The sequence below is a fragment of the Eleutherodactylus coqui genome, chromosome 11 (assembly GCF_035609145.1).
Source record: "Eleutherodactylus coqui strain aEleCoq1 chromosome 11, aEleCoq1.hap1, whole genome shotgun sequence".
Classification (NCBI taxonomy): Eukaryota; Metazoa; Chordata; class Amphibia; order Anura; family Eleutherodactylidae; genus Eleutherodactylus; species Eleutherodactylus coqui.
Window position 1 is genome coordinate 102556445 of NC_089847.1, and position 17578 is coordinate 102574022.

Consider the following 17578-nt stretch of genomic DNA (forward strand, 5'->3'; position numbering starts at 1 on the left):
GTCCATGTGCAGGTTGCCTTAGGCTCTATTCGCACCGATGAGCCAAATTACAGCTCGGACCATGACCAGTGACCCAGCGTACCTGCTTTTGCTATACTGCTGACAACCACAGATGCTCGCCATCGGTCATGCGCAGTACAGATTTTTTTTTTAAATGTTTCTTTTTCCTACGCCGGCGCTAGGCGATGACGTGGGTACCCGCAATGTCAATTGCAGATGGGCTGCAGTTCAGTGCGGAGGCGGCAGCAAAATAGGGTATGCTGTGATTTTTTTTCCTCCACTTGCGAAAATCGCTATTTGTTTCCATGAGTGGGAAGGAAAAAGCGACTTTACATAGCATGCTTAGGAAGGTATTTTCTGTGAATTCCGCAGCAGAAATCTGTTCGTGTGCAGGCGGCCTAAAGTGTAAGGGGAAGTTCATAGGTCGTTAACTTTGTGTGGGTTCCAACGCAGACTCCGCGACTATTGTGGGACTCTGCAGATTGGATCATATGGTGGGTATTTGAAATTTGTGTCCTAGAGGGGGGAAAAGAAAAAAAAAAGCGACATCACTTATTGCCCCAACCTGCACTTACGACAACATGTAGCTGCACAAGCCTCAGGGAGTGGAGGGAGTCCGCATACAATCACACGGCCATTCTGCTGTGGATTCTACTACACACATGGCAGGAAAACCGTATCCAGAGCCAACTTGAGCAGCTACATCGCGTCCCGTCAGCCCCTAGTAAGGACTAAGCTGCTGGTCAGGTGATGTGACCCATGGCTCGGTGCTCACTAGAAGCTGCCGGGTGATGGAGAGTGCTGTAGCGCCGATTCTGGGCCTGATATCACCCTCGCAGTCCTTCTGAAAACCCCTGGATGCGAGGCATTTTCCCCAAGATACCGCCTTGCATCACGGCGGGAGTTCCCTTCATCTCTGCTGCGGCTGTCATAATCGCGGCAGGAGATAGCGATGTTCTCCACTGTTTTAAATGGGGCCGACTCTGCTGCTGCCTGCCCAGTTGAAAACACGTAGTAGCCCCTGGTTGCGACAGCCTCGCATCCCTGCAGGGCTGAAGGAATCCCCTGCTGCAGCTGTCACGGCCATGGCGGGGGATCGCGATCTTCTCCCATTGTTTCCAATGGGGCCGACGCTGTTAACGGCCGCATTGAAAAAAATGGGCAATATTGCAAAAAGAAAGGAGATGCTGCGATTTGTTTCCTGCATCGCAACGCAGTGCCATGCAGGGAAACATTGCAAATGTGAATAAACCCATTCAAAAGAACATGTTTTATATATGTGCGTCTCGCAACGCACAAATCTCGCACGATTTTCGTACCAGCGTGAAGGCACCAACACATTGCCTGTAAAAAAAAAAACAAAAAAAAAAAACAACTAAATACTCGCCTCCTGCTGCTACGGTCTCTTTACATTGGGCTGCCCCATTGACCGTTTACCCACATAACCGTTGTAGCCAACAGGAGGCTGGCAGGATTATCAGTGACATCCCATAAACCTGTCTCAAGGGGCTACTAACGTGACAGGTTTATGGAACTTCACCAGCCCTATTGGCCGGTGACATCACATGTCAGATACATTTGCGACAGATCGCGGAAGCAATGGTTCAGAGAGCCCAAAACTATATAAAATCAGTAAGTCAGAAAACCCTTTTAAACCCCTATTCACTAACGCTGTACTATACATGGTTGTGGGGTCTTTAAGGGGGGAAACTTGAATGGTGTGGGTGAAACTTCAGAAAACTTCTAACACGTCTTTAGTGTAAGTTTACAAAGAGGAATAGGGGCTCAGCTAAATACCCGGCCCTTTCAGTTGAGATAAGCGTTGCTGGCCCCTCCTCAGAGATACCAGGGTTAGCGGTACTAGCCACATAGACTTTCTATATACCCCTACACAGCTCTGCACCACTCTCCTAAGCACAGTAAAGGGGTGCAGTGCTTAGCTGAGCGCTTCTACCACTTCCTGCCAGTGACTGGTGGGGATCTCAGGATCTAGACCACCACTAATCCAAACTTCTCATATGTCACATCAGAGGTGTTCTGAAGCAACCATTAAGAGTGCGTTCACATAGGCGATTTTCACGGAGACGTCCTGTCCGAATGCGATATGGGCAAAACGCGCATGTAAAAAGAACACATTAATTTGAACTCGTTTATTCACATGAGTGATTTTTCTCTCGGTCTATAGGAAAAGATAGAAAAATAATTGCAGCAAGTCCTGTATTTTGGGCGATTCTTGTTAAAGAATCCCCTACTATGTCCTATAAGTGCCTGAAAAAAAAAACGCACCGCACCTGCATGTAATTGCAATTTGCATGCGAGTTCAATGCAATTTTTCTATTTTTAGTATTGAAAAAGCATGTGTTTTACGCATGCGTGAAAATCATAAGTGCAGAGATAGGATGCGTTTTTCTAGCAGAATGCATCGCAGCCAGAAATCACAGGTTTGTAGTGCGATAACAGTCTGAGTTTCTCCCTCATCCTTGTAAATACAGCCTTAGGCTTTATTCACACGAGCGTATATCGGCCGCCGTTTTCACGGCCAGCCAATACATAGGCTACCGTCTGATGCATTGGATTCCAATGCATCAGATCATACAGGTATATTCCTGCGGCGTAAAAGCACCCGGCGCTATATTACACCGGGCAGGAAAGTTAGTCTTGAAACTATCTTTCTTAGCCGGACTACGGATACTGCTATAGATTGCTATGGGAACCAATGACAGCGGCCGGAGAAGGGAGGTGGAGGAGAGTTTAGCAGCGTGACCTTTAAACTCCCTCCCCTTTCTCTCCGCCCCTTGCCGGCTGTTTGCAATGGGAGGGGCTATTGAAAGCACAGCCCCCTGTCCACAAGCGGAGACTCAGAGATTTTCCGCTCACGTGACTCGAATCATGGCATGCCACGATTCTCCACGGTGAGCCTATCTGTTAGATAGGCTCACCGCAGAGCACTGACGGTTCTCTCCCCTGCTCCCGGGCGGTGGAATATCACTAGCAATATTCCACCTCGCCCGTGGACAGGGGACCTAAATCACTGCTGACAGTATAGATTGCGTAGGAACACATCCTTCTAAATTCCCAGGAGACATAATAGAAAAACAGAGTTATACGAAAAGATGCAAGTTCAATCCCCGCATCGTTCAGATAGCCGGCTCAAGGTTGACTCAGCCTTCCATCCTTCCGAGGTCGGTAAAATGAGAACCCAGCTTGGTGGTGGTAGTGGAGGGGTAATAAATAGAATTACCTGAAAGCGCTGCGGAATAAGTTGTCGCTATACAAATAAGATTTATTTAATTAATTTATGCTCCAGCAATTTAGTTTCATGAGGAATACAAGAATTTACTGAAAGAGACATTTTAGGATGGCTGAAAGATCCGCTTTAACGCCTTCCCTCTCCTGTACACACATCACAGAGGTGCCCGTTAGGGATGAAGTGGGTTCAGGAGCCGAGCCCTCTGTATACCCAGCCAATGCAGGTATTGAAACAGGTGACACCTGCTGCAGACAGCCGCGATCAGAGCTAGTTTTGATCATAGCTGTCAATCCCGATTGTGGTATGCAAGCTGTCAAGGGGGTGGAGTGTCCGGCCTCCAACTCGCCATTGGCCTTTTGTGATGCAGTTGCAGGGTGTCAGTGGTTGCCCTGGGTCTAGTAAAAGCTCTCAGGCTGCCATGTAGTCAAACATATTAAGCGCTACTCGCAGCAAGGCTCAATATGTGATTAAAAATACAATGGACAGTGCTGGAATACTGAAGAGTACTGGAATATATTGTGCAAGCAATTAAATAAGCACAAGTTTAAATCTAAGGGGACTACACAAAAAAAAACAAAAACCGAAAAATGGAACAATCGCTTTCTCCCCCCATTTCACCACCTAAAATTTTTTTTTAAGTTTTCCAAAACATTATATGGTGCAATAAAAAAAATACAACTCAGCTTGCAAAAAACAAGCCCATCTAAGGTTATGTTAATGAGAAAAATAGGTTATAGCTCTTGAAAGCTACTAAAAGCATGGAAAACAACAAAAAATAAAAAACAAATGACTAGTCATTAAAGACAACCTGTCACAGGGTTCATGCTCCCGAAATGACGGGCAGCTTGAACCCGGGACAGTTAAGCCTATTGCCGTCCTGCATGTGATAGGGCTGATGTCCACGGGCATTTTCTCACCGTGTATTCATGCATGAGTGATACGCGGTGAATGGAGGGAATGAAAGTCAGTGGGCTTTCATTGTTACATGCCCAGCAGCATGTGGGCACGGCGTATCCATACACAAGAGAAATAAATTGCAGCATGCACCATTTCTCTGCATATGACATGAAGCCCTTCTATGGCTCCATATAAAACACTGTTCCTGCGCAGGCATTGTGAAAGGGCAGCATTTCAATACGCATCCGTGCTCTGAACAGAGTGGGGAACTTGGGAAAAAAAAACAAAACATCACATTGCACGTGTCCGTGACGTCAGATTCCCCGACATACACAGCTATACGCGGTCTCCGCTGGCAGAGCACATGGGCTGTATGTGTAAAACGCCATGTTTTACGCATATGCTCGTGGACATAAGCCCTTATTCCGAAACACTATGGCAAAACACACTTTAAAGTTTAACTCGGGAACTCGGGTGGCGGCAATTCATCGGTACGACCTTCTAGTTTGGCACATCCCTCTTAGACTCTGGTAACGGTGAAATCTCTTCTCTGCATCGTAGAGGCGTCTAGTGGTCAACAAGCTCCATACAAGCAGAAGAAGAGGCCACTACACACAAGGAGCCTCCAAGAGCCTTTTATAGGCCAAGGGGGGGAACCACTTTTAGGGCTCAGGTGACAAAACCGTTCATCTAAATCACACCACAAGTCTCATCATTACATATCTGTCTGAGATGTAATTGTATGCCGAGTTTTGCAGCAAAACGACAACTTCTTCTAAGGACAGGATGTTCTTTTTTTTTGACAAAGTGTACTTTGGTTAACTTGCTCTAGGAAACTTTAGAAACAGCAGACAAGTCGTCATAGTGGTGAAAATCATCATACACCATTAGGGTATTCCCACACATGGCAGATTTGGTGCAGAGGTTTCTGCTACTATTCAGCACCTGATGCACAAACAATTCCATTAAGATATGACAAGGGTATATACCTACAGAGCAACAAACCAGCCATGTGTGAATATACCCTTACCACCAATATTCCTCTATTTTCATTCGCGTTTCACTTTCAGTTACTTCCCGTCCGCATATCTGTGGTGCATACGTGCGTCTTCTGGCATCCCAAATCCCCTTCGTCATCGTTCACTTTGTTCTCAAACCCCTGCCGTTTGTTCTTCCTATATTCAATTAGAAGCTCCATCAGATTAAATTAACATTTTTCTGCAGTGTTCTTCCACTCCTTCAGACGCCGTATCTTCTGTATCAACATCAGGCATTTTAATTGTCCAGAAGTCACTGGGAAATATTTTCGATCTTCTGCTAGAATCAAGTTTTTGCTCAATTTTCCGACATGTCGTCATTGCCAAATGACCTTCTTTGAGAGGATCACAGTGGGATGTGGAACATGATATACTCCGGCCGCAGTACAGAAAGTTTTGAGATTGTTGAATACCAAGAAAGTTAAGAAAATAAACAAGTAGGTTTTTGCCTAAAAATCATCTAGTATGGATAACCGGATAAAGGTGCAGATTTCATATCCTAATATATTACACCGTTAGGGCGATATTGCTCTACAATAATATAGATAGAGAAGTATTGGCCATGGGCATCATTTTCAATACAGACGTGCGTATGAAGTCAAATGTGTCTTAAAACTGTGAATCAGAAAGAAAGTAATAAAATATACCTAGGAGTAAAAAGTTTAGTCTGGAAACACACATGCAGTTCTCAAAGCCAGGAGGTGGATCCAGCAGTAGGGAGAAGTAGAAGTTCTTCCCTTGTATTTCTTTTGTACTCACTAAGGGTGCCTACCCACTAGCAATTTTTTTCTAGCGTGGAGAGAGTGCCTTGCAGCGCCAGCCCCATTGAAAACATAGGGAGTATAGTGAGGACTTTTGCCACAGCTGCGGCAGAAGTCCGTAATGCTATCCCATTGCTTTCAATGGGGTCGGCACTGCGGCACCATTGAAAGCAGTGGGTTGCATGCAGCCCCATAGTGATGATTTTTCGGGAATGGCTTGAAATATAAGGCCTTCCCTAAAAATCATCCCTAGCTGTATATAGCTGTATATATATGTGTATATATATATATATATATATATATATTTCTACTCAGCTAGAAGAGCCACCCCGCTCTTCTCTCCGACCTCGGCAGTCGTCTTCTGGAGACCAGGGATTGAAAAATTTCTGCCCCCAGAAAGCGCTGGTCTCATTGGCTGAGTACTCAGCCAATCACAGTCTGGTCTCATGACAGCTAAGCACTGATTGGTCACAGCGCTCAGCAATTCATGAATGACTGAGCGCTGCCTGCAATTAGCTGAGCGCTGTGACCAATCACAGGCACTGCTCAGCTGTCCTTCAATGGCTGAGCACTCAGCTTTTACAGCTATGGATAATTTTCAGGGAAGGGCTTATAATTTCAAGCTCTCTCCCGAAAATCATCGCTGCGCGGGTTGCCTGCAACCCACTGCTTTCAATGGAGCTGCAGCAGAGCCGACCCCATTGAAAGCAATAGGATAGCATCACGGACGTCTGCTGCAGCTTCAAGAAAGAATATCGCTAATGGGTAGGCACCCTAATGGCTTCAGGGCTCAAAAAAAAAAAAACAAACGTGCGTGCTTCCAGACTAAGGCCTCATGCCCATGGCCGTTTTGGACTCTGCCAGCGGAATATCGCAGCGGAGTCAGTCACGCCCCCTCCCCCCAAAGACCCCGTACTCACCTCACTGGATCCTCTGCGTGAGACCCGTCCAGCGAGCATGCGGAGTGCATGATGCTCACACTGGAAGTATCGCGTGACATACGGCTTCCATTGACTACAATGGAAGCCGGCCGTGCGTGTTTTTTTTTGCGGCAATTAGAAAATGCCGCGATTTCTTTCACGGTGTGGAATTCCATGGTAAGATTCCGCAGCGTAAACATTGAAAGGCAGAAAGCTATTAGGTTCGATAGAACCTAGTAGCTGCAGGATTTCTGCCAATCCATCCATGGGCATTAGCCCTTAGGCCTATTTCACAGGAGCGAACTGTCACATATTCGTAGTAGGGATCCATTATAAGGACATGTAACAGAGGACACTGCAACTGTAGGCCATCAATATTTCATCTTTGTCTGATCTCCATTTGCCTCCTTATTTACAGTCATTGGTTTTATTTTCTACTAAAATACCAATTAATGTAAATATAAAGGCGAAAACTAATAAAAATAACATGACATTTTTAGATGCGGTCATGTAAATAGGTGCATAGTTTTACATTAGCTAAAAAAGAAGAAAAAAATAAAACAAACTAAAACATGGATACAAGAGTAAAAAAAAAAAAATCTTGTATCCATGTTTTAGTAACTAAAACTAATACAAGAGTAAAAATACACTTGTTTGAAGGAGTGGGAATGGGGAAGGAGGGAGGCAACAAGTGCCATAGCCAAATGTCAACTGTAGGTTAATAGAAAATTATGACCTTATGGACGTCTGTACTTCCTGTATTTTAGACTATCAGTTTTCTGAGATTTAGCTTGGCTTCTCACGACCCAATGTGCAAGGCCCAGCGTGACATATTTTGGCGTGAAGTTGTTGAGTTTGAGTTGTACTTTTTGCACACGCAGGGGCCAGTCCACACGCGTGCACTACACACCCTTTCTGTGGATTAAAAGTCAATAAAGGCAGCGCTCCTAGGGCTAAGAAATACATATATTCTCAGAAAAAAAATAGAGGTGACTTACCTGGCGTATCAGGCCACCCTGAAAGGGGCAGTCCGTCATACCTGAAGTCCCTGTAGGCTTATCAATTGACTGTTGGTTTTTGGGTCAACTGCCCCGGTCACAAGAACATCTAAAACAGGAGAGCGTCAATGGGACCCTGATGTGGATTACGGAAGTGTAAATGGCAGTAAACACAACCCAGCGCTCCAGATGTGGGGACTAGACCCCTGACCCCTTCTTCAGGTGGACCTTAGGGGAGCCTTATAGCGTTAATTGGCATTTTAACCCCTTAACGACTAGCCCAGTGTGTTTTTACGTCCTCCCGAAGAGGGCTTTATTCTCCGAGGACGTAAAAACATGCGTCCTGCAGAGAATAAAGCCCCTCGGGCTGTGGACATGACAGCTCCATGCTGTCGGTGTCCGCAGGTAGCCAACAGCATGGAGCTGTCATCCCGGGCTGTACAGACCCCCCCCCCCCCCCCCCGGCATTGCAATCGGCGCTATCCAGTGGATAGCGCCGATCGCAAAAAAGTAAATAAAAGTTGAAAAAGTTACATATTCAGCTGCCCTGATGGATCAGATCCATCGAGGCAGCTGAAATTACTCACCGAAGTCCGCCGCACTGCTCCCCGCTCTCCCGATGCTCCGGGCCCCGTAGCCGTCCTCTTGCGCATGCGCGCCAAGCGGCATTACGTCAGCCGCATGCGCAGAAGGCCCGGCGGCGCGGGAAATTTAAAATCTCCTGGCTCCCGGCTCCTGTAGGTAGCCGGGTGGCAGGAGATGTCAGCGGGGACCGCGGTGAGCGATCCCCGGTACCGCGGTCGCTGTTATACAATGGATAACGGCGATCGCGGAAAAGTAAACAAAGATGTTAAAAAAAGAAAAGTTTCACCTCCCCTCATGGATCGGATCCATGAGGGAAGGTGAAAATACTCACCCCGCTTCCTCCATGTCCTCCAGCCGGTCTCCGGACCCCTCGCTGGCTTCTGCGATGTGCCGCGCATGCGCAGAAGGCCGGCGAGCCCGGCAAATTCAAAATCTCCCTGCACCCGTCTGTCAGTTAGCTGAGTGCAGGGAGATATGACTGGGGACCGCTGCATGCGGTTTCCAGTCATATGATCATTGTTATCCATCGGATAACGGTGATCATATAAAGTTAAAAAGTAAAAAAAAAAAAAAAAAAAGTTTAAAGTTTATCAAGTTAAAGTTTCATCTCCCCTTATGGATCGTATCCGTAAGGGGGGATGAAATTATGTACCCAAGGTCCCCGAATTTGTTCCCTGATGGGATGTTCATCCGCGGACCTTACCCCAGCTTCTGCGCATGCGCCCGTCAGCATGATGGCGGACGCATGCGCAAAAGTGAAAAATTGCCCAAGAAATTTAAAATCTCCCTGCTCCTGGCTACCAAAGGTAGCCAAGAGCCTGGAGATGTCACGGGGAGCCGCGGTATGCGGTTACTGGTCACGTGATCGCCGTTATCCAATGCATAATGGCGATCACGTAAAAGTTCTTTAAAAAGTGGAAGTTTCATCTCCCCTCACCGATGCGATCGGTGGGGGGAGATGAAACATCTTCTCGGAGGCTTCCGCATTTGAATCCAGATGCGATTATCCTCCATGGACCCTTCCTGCTGCTGCGCATGCGACCGCCGGCAAAATGCCAGACACATTCACAGGAGCCGGGGAGCCCAGGAAATTTTAAATCTCCTTGCTCCCAGCGACCAACGGTCACTGAGTGCTTGGAGCAGTGACCGGCGGCCTCGCTGAGCGGTCCTCGGTCACGTGATAAAGTAGCGATCTAACATTAGGCCAGTCACACATGACCGGAGAGGAATTACGGGTTCTGCATGCGCTTGATCAGCGGTAATCCACGGATCAATCGCATGCATTGGATTACACAATTCCCCCCAATTAGTGGGTCGGAATTACGTAATCCACTCGCAGAAACAGAACACGGCATGCTATATTTTACTGCGGATATCCGCGACCTAGAGCCCATTGTGCTCTATGACCGCGGATATACCCGCACCCCATATGCAAACACATTGTGTACGGGCTGTGGGTACCCGGGTCATCTCTAAGCGACGGGGCGGGAAATAAAAACAAACAACGGTGTACTGCGCATGACCGCCTGTTTGAGTAGACAGTTATGCGCAATACATTACGCGGCTGTCCGCAGGGTCACAGCCGGGCTCACAGCTGGAATCCGCTGCGCGCCTCCGCAAGCGGATTCCACCTACGGCTGTGTGAGCCCGGCATTATTCAGAGCGCTACCTGTAATACGTAATTTACAAGAAGCCCCGGGAACGCTCGCCTTCCTGCAGTTCCAGGAGCAGCTTGTTGAGTGCCTTCTGTGTGAGACCGCTGCACCGCAGCAAGCTTACGAAGCTTCACAGAGCGCCACTTTTTACACCCCATCCCCGCCGCTGAGGTCACAAAATACCCCCCAAAAAGCATGAGAGGAGAGGGGGATACACGGTTTTCTTGCCCCATGTGCCCAACCCAACCAGCCTCCGTAATTACCCCTGTCTTCGGACATAAAACGCAGTTTATATTATTACCTTTATCTAATATTTAGGGAATGCCAAAAAATGGGGATGGCGGGGGGGAGGGGGGAGGGATTATTTTTAGGAAGTCAATTTTTTTTCCATATAAGTGGGCAATGGGGCCTGGAATTTATTCCGTTGTACCCTGAAATCCAAGGGGTGCTCCTTCCATTATAGGCCTAGCCATGTTTCCTTTAAGTAGATTAGGGCCACAATGGGTATGTTTCTGAACACAGGACAAACGAGGATATCCATTTTGGGGTGAACGTCTTCATTCCTATGTACACTGTAGAAAAAAAACAGTTTTTAAATTGACAAAATTGCCGAAAAATGAAAATCGTAATTTTTTCCTTCTGCTTTGCTTAGATTCATTCAAATATTGTGGGGTCAAAATACACAGTACACCCCTAGATGAATTCGTTAAGGGGTCTAGTTTTCAAAATGGGGTCATTTGTGGGGGTTCTCTATTATTTTGGCCGCTCAATGGCTCTACAAGTGGGCAATGGGGCCTGGAATTTATTCCGTTGTACCCTGAAATCCAACGGGTGCTCCGTCCATTATAGGCCAAGCCATGTTTCCTTTAAGTAGATTAGGGCCACAATGGGTATGTTTCTGAACACAGGACAAACGAGAGTATCCATTTTGGGGTGAAAGTCTTCATTCCTATGTACACTGTACAAAAAAAACAGTTTTTAAATTGACACAATTGCCAAAAAAATGAAAATCATAATTTTTTCCATCTGCTTGGCTTAGATTCATTCAAAAACTGAGAAGTCAAAAAAGTCATCGTACCCCTAGATAAATTCGTTAAGAGGTCTACTTTTCCAAATGGGGTCACTTGTGGGGGTTCTCCATCGTTTTGGTCACTCAATGGCTCTACAAGTGTGCAATAGTGCCTAAATCTCCTTCAAGCAAAATTTCTGTTCCGAAAGCCACCGGTTGCTCCTTTCATTTTGGGCCCCATTGTGCATCCAGACATACGATTAGGGCCACAATGGGTATGTTTCTTAGCACAGGACAAACAGGGGTATCCATTTTGGGGTGCAAGTCTTCATTCATATATGTGCTGTACAAAAAAAAACTGCTTTTAAATTGACAGAATTACCAAAAAAAATGAAAATCGTAATTTTCCTTCGGCTTGGCTTAGATTCATTTAAAAACTGTGAAGTTAAAAAAGTCATCGTACCCCTAGATGGACACGGATTACTTACCGGTAGTCCCTTTTCCAGGAGTCATCACGACGGCCCCATTACATATGGAGGTTGCCCTCTGACCCAGGTAGGGACAGGAAGAGTTTAAAAGCACCTCCCTTTCCACCCATGCTTCAGTGACTTATAAATCATTACGGTGGACAATGTTTACTAAACCAAATTTTACCTTTATTCGGTCATATTTACATTTGAAGAACATAAATTATTCTTAAAGGGGAGGGAACTATGGGCCGTCGTGATGACTCCTGGAAAAGGGACTACCGGTAAGTAATCCGTGTCCTTCCAGAGCGTCATCCCGACGGCCCCATTACATATGGAGTATACCAAATTATACGTGGCCCTAGGGTGGGACTACTGCCTGAAGGACTTTACGTCCGTAACTCAGGTCTTTGTCCGACTGGACGTTAACCCTGTAATGTCGGGTAAATGTATGTATACTCGACCAGGTCGCCGCCTTGCAGATCTGCTCGGCAGACGCCTGGCCTTTTTCTGCCCAAGAGGAGGAAAGAGAGCGAGTGGAGTGAGCTCTAATTTTTCCCGGAGGGTCGAGACCCCTGGCTTTATATGCCTCTTGGATGGCAGTCTTGATCCACCTCGCGATGGTGCTCTTAGTTGCCGTCTTTCCTTTTGCCGGCCCCTGAAATTGAATGAAGAGGTTATTATTTTTACGGAAAGAGCGGGTGGCCTCTAGGTACGCTAGAACAGCTCTCCTAACGTCTAGGTTATGAAATTCTCTCTCTTTCTCGTTACGGGGATTTTGACAGAAGGAGGGCAGAGTGATCGTCTGCTCCCTATGAAATTTTGACACTACCTTCGGAAGGAAGGCTGGGTCTAGTTTGAAGGTAATCCTGTCGTCTTGTATTACCATGTATGGTTCAATACATTGTAATGCTTGCAATTCCCCTATTCTCCGAGCCGATGTTATGGCAACTAAAAGGGTAACTTTTAGTGTGAGCAGCCTCAAGGAGAGTTGTGAGAGGGGTTCGAAGGGGGATTGGCAAAAGCTAGTTAAGACTATATTTAGGTCCCAGGTAGGAAAGGTTTCTCTAACAAAGGGTCGAAGCCGTTCTGCCCCTTTGAGAAACCTACGCACCCAGCGGTGTTCTGCCAAGGGAAAATCTAGATAGGACCCTAGTGCTGCTGTATGGACTTTAAGGGTTCTAGGACTAAGGCCTTTTCCTAGGCCTGCCTGCAAAAATTCCAGGATTACGGGAATGTCAATTCCTGGGATTTTCCCTGGCTCTATTTTACAGAACTCTGTGAATTTTTTCCATATCCTATCGTAGATGGCTATCGTGATAGGTTTACGGCTTTTTGTTAGGGTAGTAATTACATTATGGGAGAGTCCCTTCCCACGCAGTATCATGCTTTCAGCATCCATGCTGCTAGCTTCAATTTCTCGACCCCTGGGTATGTTAGTGGGCCCTGGAGGAGAAGATCTTCTACGGCTGGTAGTAGGAATGGACCCTGGATCGCCAAGGCTTTTAGCAGGGGATACCAGGGCCTTTTGTCCCACATAGGGGCAACTAGTATGACTGACGCCCGGCTGGTTTGGATTTTCCTGAGGGTGCGGGGGATCAGTGGGAAGGGAGGAAAGGCGTAGGCTAGGTCCATGTCCCAGCTTTGGGACAGGGCGTCTACCCCGCGTGGATTGTCTCTGGGGTTCAGCGAGTAAAAGTCCTGGCACTTTGAATTTCTCTTCGTGGCGAACAGGTCTATCTGCGGTTCTCCCCACTGGCAGATTAGTTGGTCGAAGACTCGCTGATTCAGTCCCCATTCTCCTGGATGGATGCTCTGTCTGCTCAGGAAGTCGGCAGCGACGTTTGTGGACCCTTTTAAGTGGATCGCTGAGAGGGACAGCACGTTGGATTCCGCCCAGCGGAGTATCTCTGTTGCCAGTCGTTGCAGGTGCGGGTGTCGCGTTCCCCCCTGGTGACGAACAAATGACAGAGCTGTCATATTATCGGTTAGGATTTTGACATGCCTTCCTTTTATAAGGGGTTCTGCCGCCTGAAGGGCTTCCCAGATTGCCCTTAGTTCTCTGAAATTGGATGAGCGTTTAGCTACTTGGGGGTCCCAAATCCCCTGTAGATTTTGGTCGGCTACTTGGGCTCCCCATCCCGTTTTGCTGGCATCTGTTGTGATGGGTACGGTAGATTCTTGTGACCAAGAGGTACCTTTGCTTAGGTTCCTCTGTGAGGTCCACCAGCGTAGGGACTCTTTGACTCGGACGGACAGGCTCACCTTCTTATCCAGGGATGTCTGCCGTTTGTCCCAGTTGGCAAGGATAAATCCTTGTAATTGCCGGGTATGGGCCTGTGCCCATGGGACTATCTGAATGCAAGCCGTCAGGATGCCCAGCACCTTCATTGTTTCTCTAATGGAAACCGCCGTAGCCTGACAGAAGGATTTTACTCTTTGGGTGAGGTCTTCCTTCCTAGATGATGGAAGCCGGGATTCCTGGATGTGGGAGTCTAGTAATACTCCCAGGTACACCTTTTGTGTACCAGGGTTCAAGTCGGACTTCTGCTTGTTCACTATCCACCCTAAACTGTTTAGGGTGGATAAGACCATGGATAGGTCTATACGCATGGTCTTCTCCGTCCTTGACACCAACAAAAAGTCATCCAGATACGGAAATATGCGGATCTGATTCCGCCTGAAGTAGGCTACCATCTCTATAACGATTTTCGTGAATACCCGAGGGGCGGTGGAGATTCCGAATGGAAGGGCCGTGAATTGGTAATGTTGGATCTTGTCTCCCTCCCGCAGAGCAAACCTCAGGTACTTGTGATGGGCTGCCGTTATTGGGACATGGTAATATGCATCTTTAAGATCTATGGTGCACATTACACTATCTCGATCTATTAGTGGGACGATGGATCTTACTGTTTCCATCTTGAACTTTTTGTACGAGATAAATTGATTTAGGGCTTTAAGATTAAATATAGTCCTAATGGAACCATTCGGTTTTTTTATTAGAAATAGGGGGGAATAGAATCCCTCACCCCTTTCGTAATCGGGGACTTGTGTAATGACCCCTAGGTCCTTAAGTTCCTGAACGCCTTTTATGAGGTTCCCTTGTTCCTGTAGGGACCCCGGGGAGGTTATAAGGAATCTCCTAGGGGGTAGCGAGTGGAATTCAATTTGGTACCCTGCTTCGATTATTCGGAGTACCCAGGGGTTAGACGTTACCCCTTGCCACTGGCTTAGATAGCCCGCTAATCTACCCCCTGTTTGTTCAGGGGAGGGTTGGACTTCCTTACCCCGACCTCCCTTGGGGTACGACCATCTTCCAGTCTTCCCTTTCCCTTTAACTTCGGGAGGAGGCTGGCGCATCCTCTTCGGGAAGGATGGTTTCCTGAAAGGTTGTCTGTCAGGCAGGGTTTTACTCTTGTCGCCGACTTTTTCCAGGATTTTGTCCAGGACGGGCCCAAACATATATTCCCCTTGGAAGGGGATGGCGCAGAGCTTATTTTTGGATGTAATGTCTGCGGCCCAAGTCTTCAGCCATAGTGCCCTTCTCGCTGAGTTGCTGAGGACTCCGGTTTTTGCCCCGTATCTTACCGTTTCCGCTGATGCGTCAGCCAGGAAGGCGGTAGCCATTTTTAAGAGGGGGAGACAGCTGGCCAACTCCTCTCTGGGGGCCCGATCCTTTATGGAGGCTTCTAGCCTGTTTAGCCAGAGCGCCATGGATCTAGCCACTGAGGTTGAGGCTATGTTAGCCTCGATGGTGAGGGATGTTGCCTCCCAGGCTTTCTTCATTAATCCGTCGATTTTTTTATCCATCGGATCGGATAGCTGGGAGGTGTCCTCGAAGGGCAAGAGGGTCTTCTTGGCCACTTTTGCGATCTGGATGTCCACCTTGGGGGTTTCCCTGTACAGGCGGACGTCCTCGGTAGCGAATGCGAGCCGGTTTCGGATCTCTTTTGGAACAGTGATCCTTTTTTCCGGTTCCTGCCATTCATCTATGATCACTTGCTGCAGCGTCTGGTTGACTGGGAACATGATCTTTCTTCTAGATCGGAGGCCGCCAAACATCTCATCCTGGATTGTTCTCGGCGGGTTATCTTCCTCAATTTGCATTGTTTCCCTCACCGCCTTGATGAGGTGCGCAATGTCGTTTGATGAGAAGTAATATTTCTTCTCGTCTTCTATGGGAACCGGTGGGTCCTCTAATTCCCCTTCGGATAGGAGCTCCAGCGATTCACCGGAGATCGAACTCGCCGACTCGGTCTGTCTAGGTCTTTTAGGGACCCGTGACGGACCTGGCTGGGCCTGGGGAAGGGACGCCATGGAAGCCTGCAGCTCTTCCCTTATCATGCAGCGGATATCGGATTTGAATGCTGCTTTCTCCTCTGCGAGAATTTTCCCCGTGCATCTGTGAAGGCAGAGCAATTCACTGTTATAGCAGTGCAAGCGTTGGATTCAGGAGCATTACTTGCGGTAATACACTCACTCCTCGCATAGGGGTTTTTTATAGCTCTCCTCGAGCCTTTTGTTGCAGAGGACGCATTTTTTCGATTTTTTCCTCGGGTCCATTTTCTTTGGACCCTCCTTATCCATCTACCCATGAAAGTGGGGGAGAGGGGAGACAAGAAAGGGAACATATATGCATCCGCTGTACAAGTGACCATTTGCGCATGTTTTGGCGTATAGCCTACTTACAGTTGGTAGGGTGTCAATCTCTCCCTCACGTGCTGAGCTGTCGCGGGTAGACATACTCACATACACTTGTCTGGCAGTCAGCAGGAACCTCCATGGAGTTTAGCCTGCTTTTATGGGGAGGATTTTCAAATTTGGCGCCATTTCCGGGTTTTCGCCGGTAGCCACGCCCCCTACGTTGTGCGCGTGACGTCACCACGCCGGATGACGTCACCGCTATGCGCCCGAGGTCCAGGGAGGCCGCCGCTGCCGTTCCCCTGCCAGGAGGAACTATCCCATCACAGCAGCGGCGGCCCGAACATGCGATCCGCGCGAGGGAGACCAGCGCTACTAGGCGACTGACGGCTCCGTCGGCGGCGCAGGTCGGGGATGCAGGGACTCTTGAGTGTGCGGCCCCGACCTCTACCCCTCCAGGGGGGCCGCACAGCGTGCGGTAAGTGTTTCTTTGCGGTAAGTCTTCTTGCCTCCGCAGCTTCCTATCTCCTGCAGCTCTGGAGCTGCTCCTCTGTCCCACCGTAGGGACAGGAAGACACTGAAGCATGGGTGGAAAGGGAGGTGCTTTTAAACTCTTCCTGTCCCTACCTGGGTCAGAGGGCAACCTCCATATGTAATGGGGCCGTCGGGATGACGCTCTGGAAAAATTCGTTAAGGGGTCTACTTTTCAAAATGGGGTCACTTGTGGGCGTTCTCCATCGTTTTGGTCACTCAATGGCTCTACAAGTGTGCAATAGAGCCTAAATCTCCTTCAAGCAAAATTTCTGTTCCGAAAGCCACCGGTTGCTCCTTTCATTTTGGGCCCCATTGTGCATCCAGACATATGATTAGGGCCACAATGGGTATGTTTCTTAGCACAGGACAAACAGGGGTATCCATTTTGGGGTGCAAGTCTTCATTCATATATGTGCTGTACAAAAAAAAACTGCTTTTAAATTGACAGAATTACCAAAAAAAATGAAAATCGTAATTTTCCTTCGGCTTGGCTTAGATTCATTTAAAAACTGTGAAGTTAAAAAAGTCATCGTACCCCTAGATAAATTCGTTAAGGGGTCTACTTTTCAAAATGGGGTCACTTGTGGGCGTTCTCCATCGTTTTGGTCACTCAATGGCTCTACAAGTGTGCAATAGAGCCTAAATCTCCTTCAAGCAAAATTTCTGTTCCGAAAGCCACTGATTGCTCCTTTCATTTTGGGCCCCATTGTGCATACAGACGTAATACTAGGGCCACAATGGGTATGTTTCTGAGCACAGGACAAACAGGCTTATCCATTCTGGGGTGCAAATCCTCATTTTCATGTGTACTATAGAAAAAATTC

General features: G+C 47.7%; 1 protein-coding gene across 1 annotated transcript; it reads right to left on the bottom strand.

Annotated features, from left to right (window-relative positions):
- Positions 1 to 11746: 11746 nt before the first annotated feature.
- LOC136582290 (uncharacterized) lies at positions 11747 to 16901 on the bottom strand. The gene is made up of 2 exons (XM_066583209.1): positions 14867 to 16901; positions 11747 to 13529 (listed from the first exon to the last, which is right to left on the bottom strand). The coding sequence occupies exons 1-2, from the start codon at positions 15921 to 15923 to the stop codon at positions 11941 to 11943; spliced, it is 2646 nt and encodes an 881-aa protein (XP_066439306.1). The 5' UTR covers positions 15924 to 16901; the 3' UTR covers positions 11747 to 11940.
- Between the last annotated feature and the right edge of the window lie 677 nt (positions 16902 to 17578).

Bases quoted from the DNA above. Each gene is read 5' to 3' on its own strand.
- LOC136582290 (XM_066583209.1), bottom strand. From the start codon at position 15,923: ATGATAAGGGAAGAGCTGCAGGCTTCCATGGCGTCCCTTCCCCAGGCC. The intron at 13,530-14,866 runs GTAAGGAAGTCC...GTTCGTCACCAG, and splicing joins GTACCCCAAGGGAGGTCGGG to GGGGGAACGCGACACCCGCA.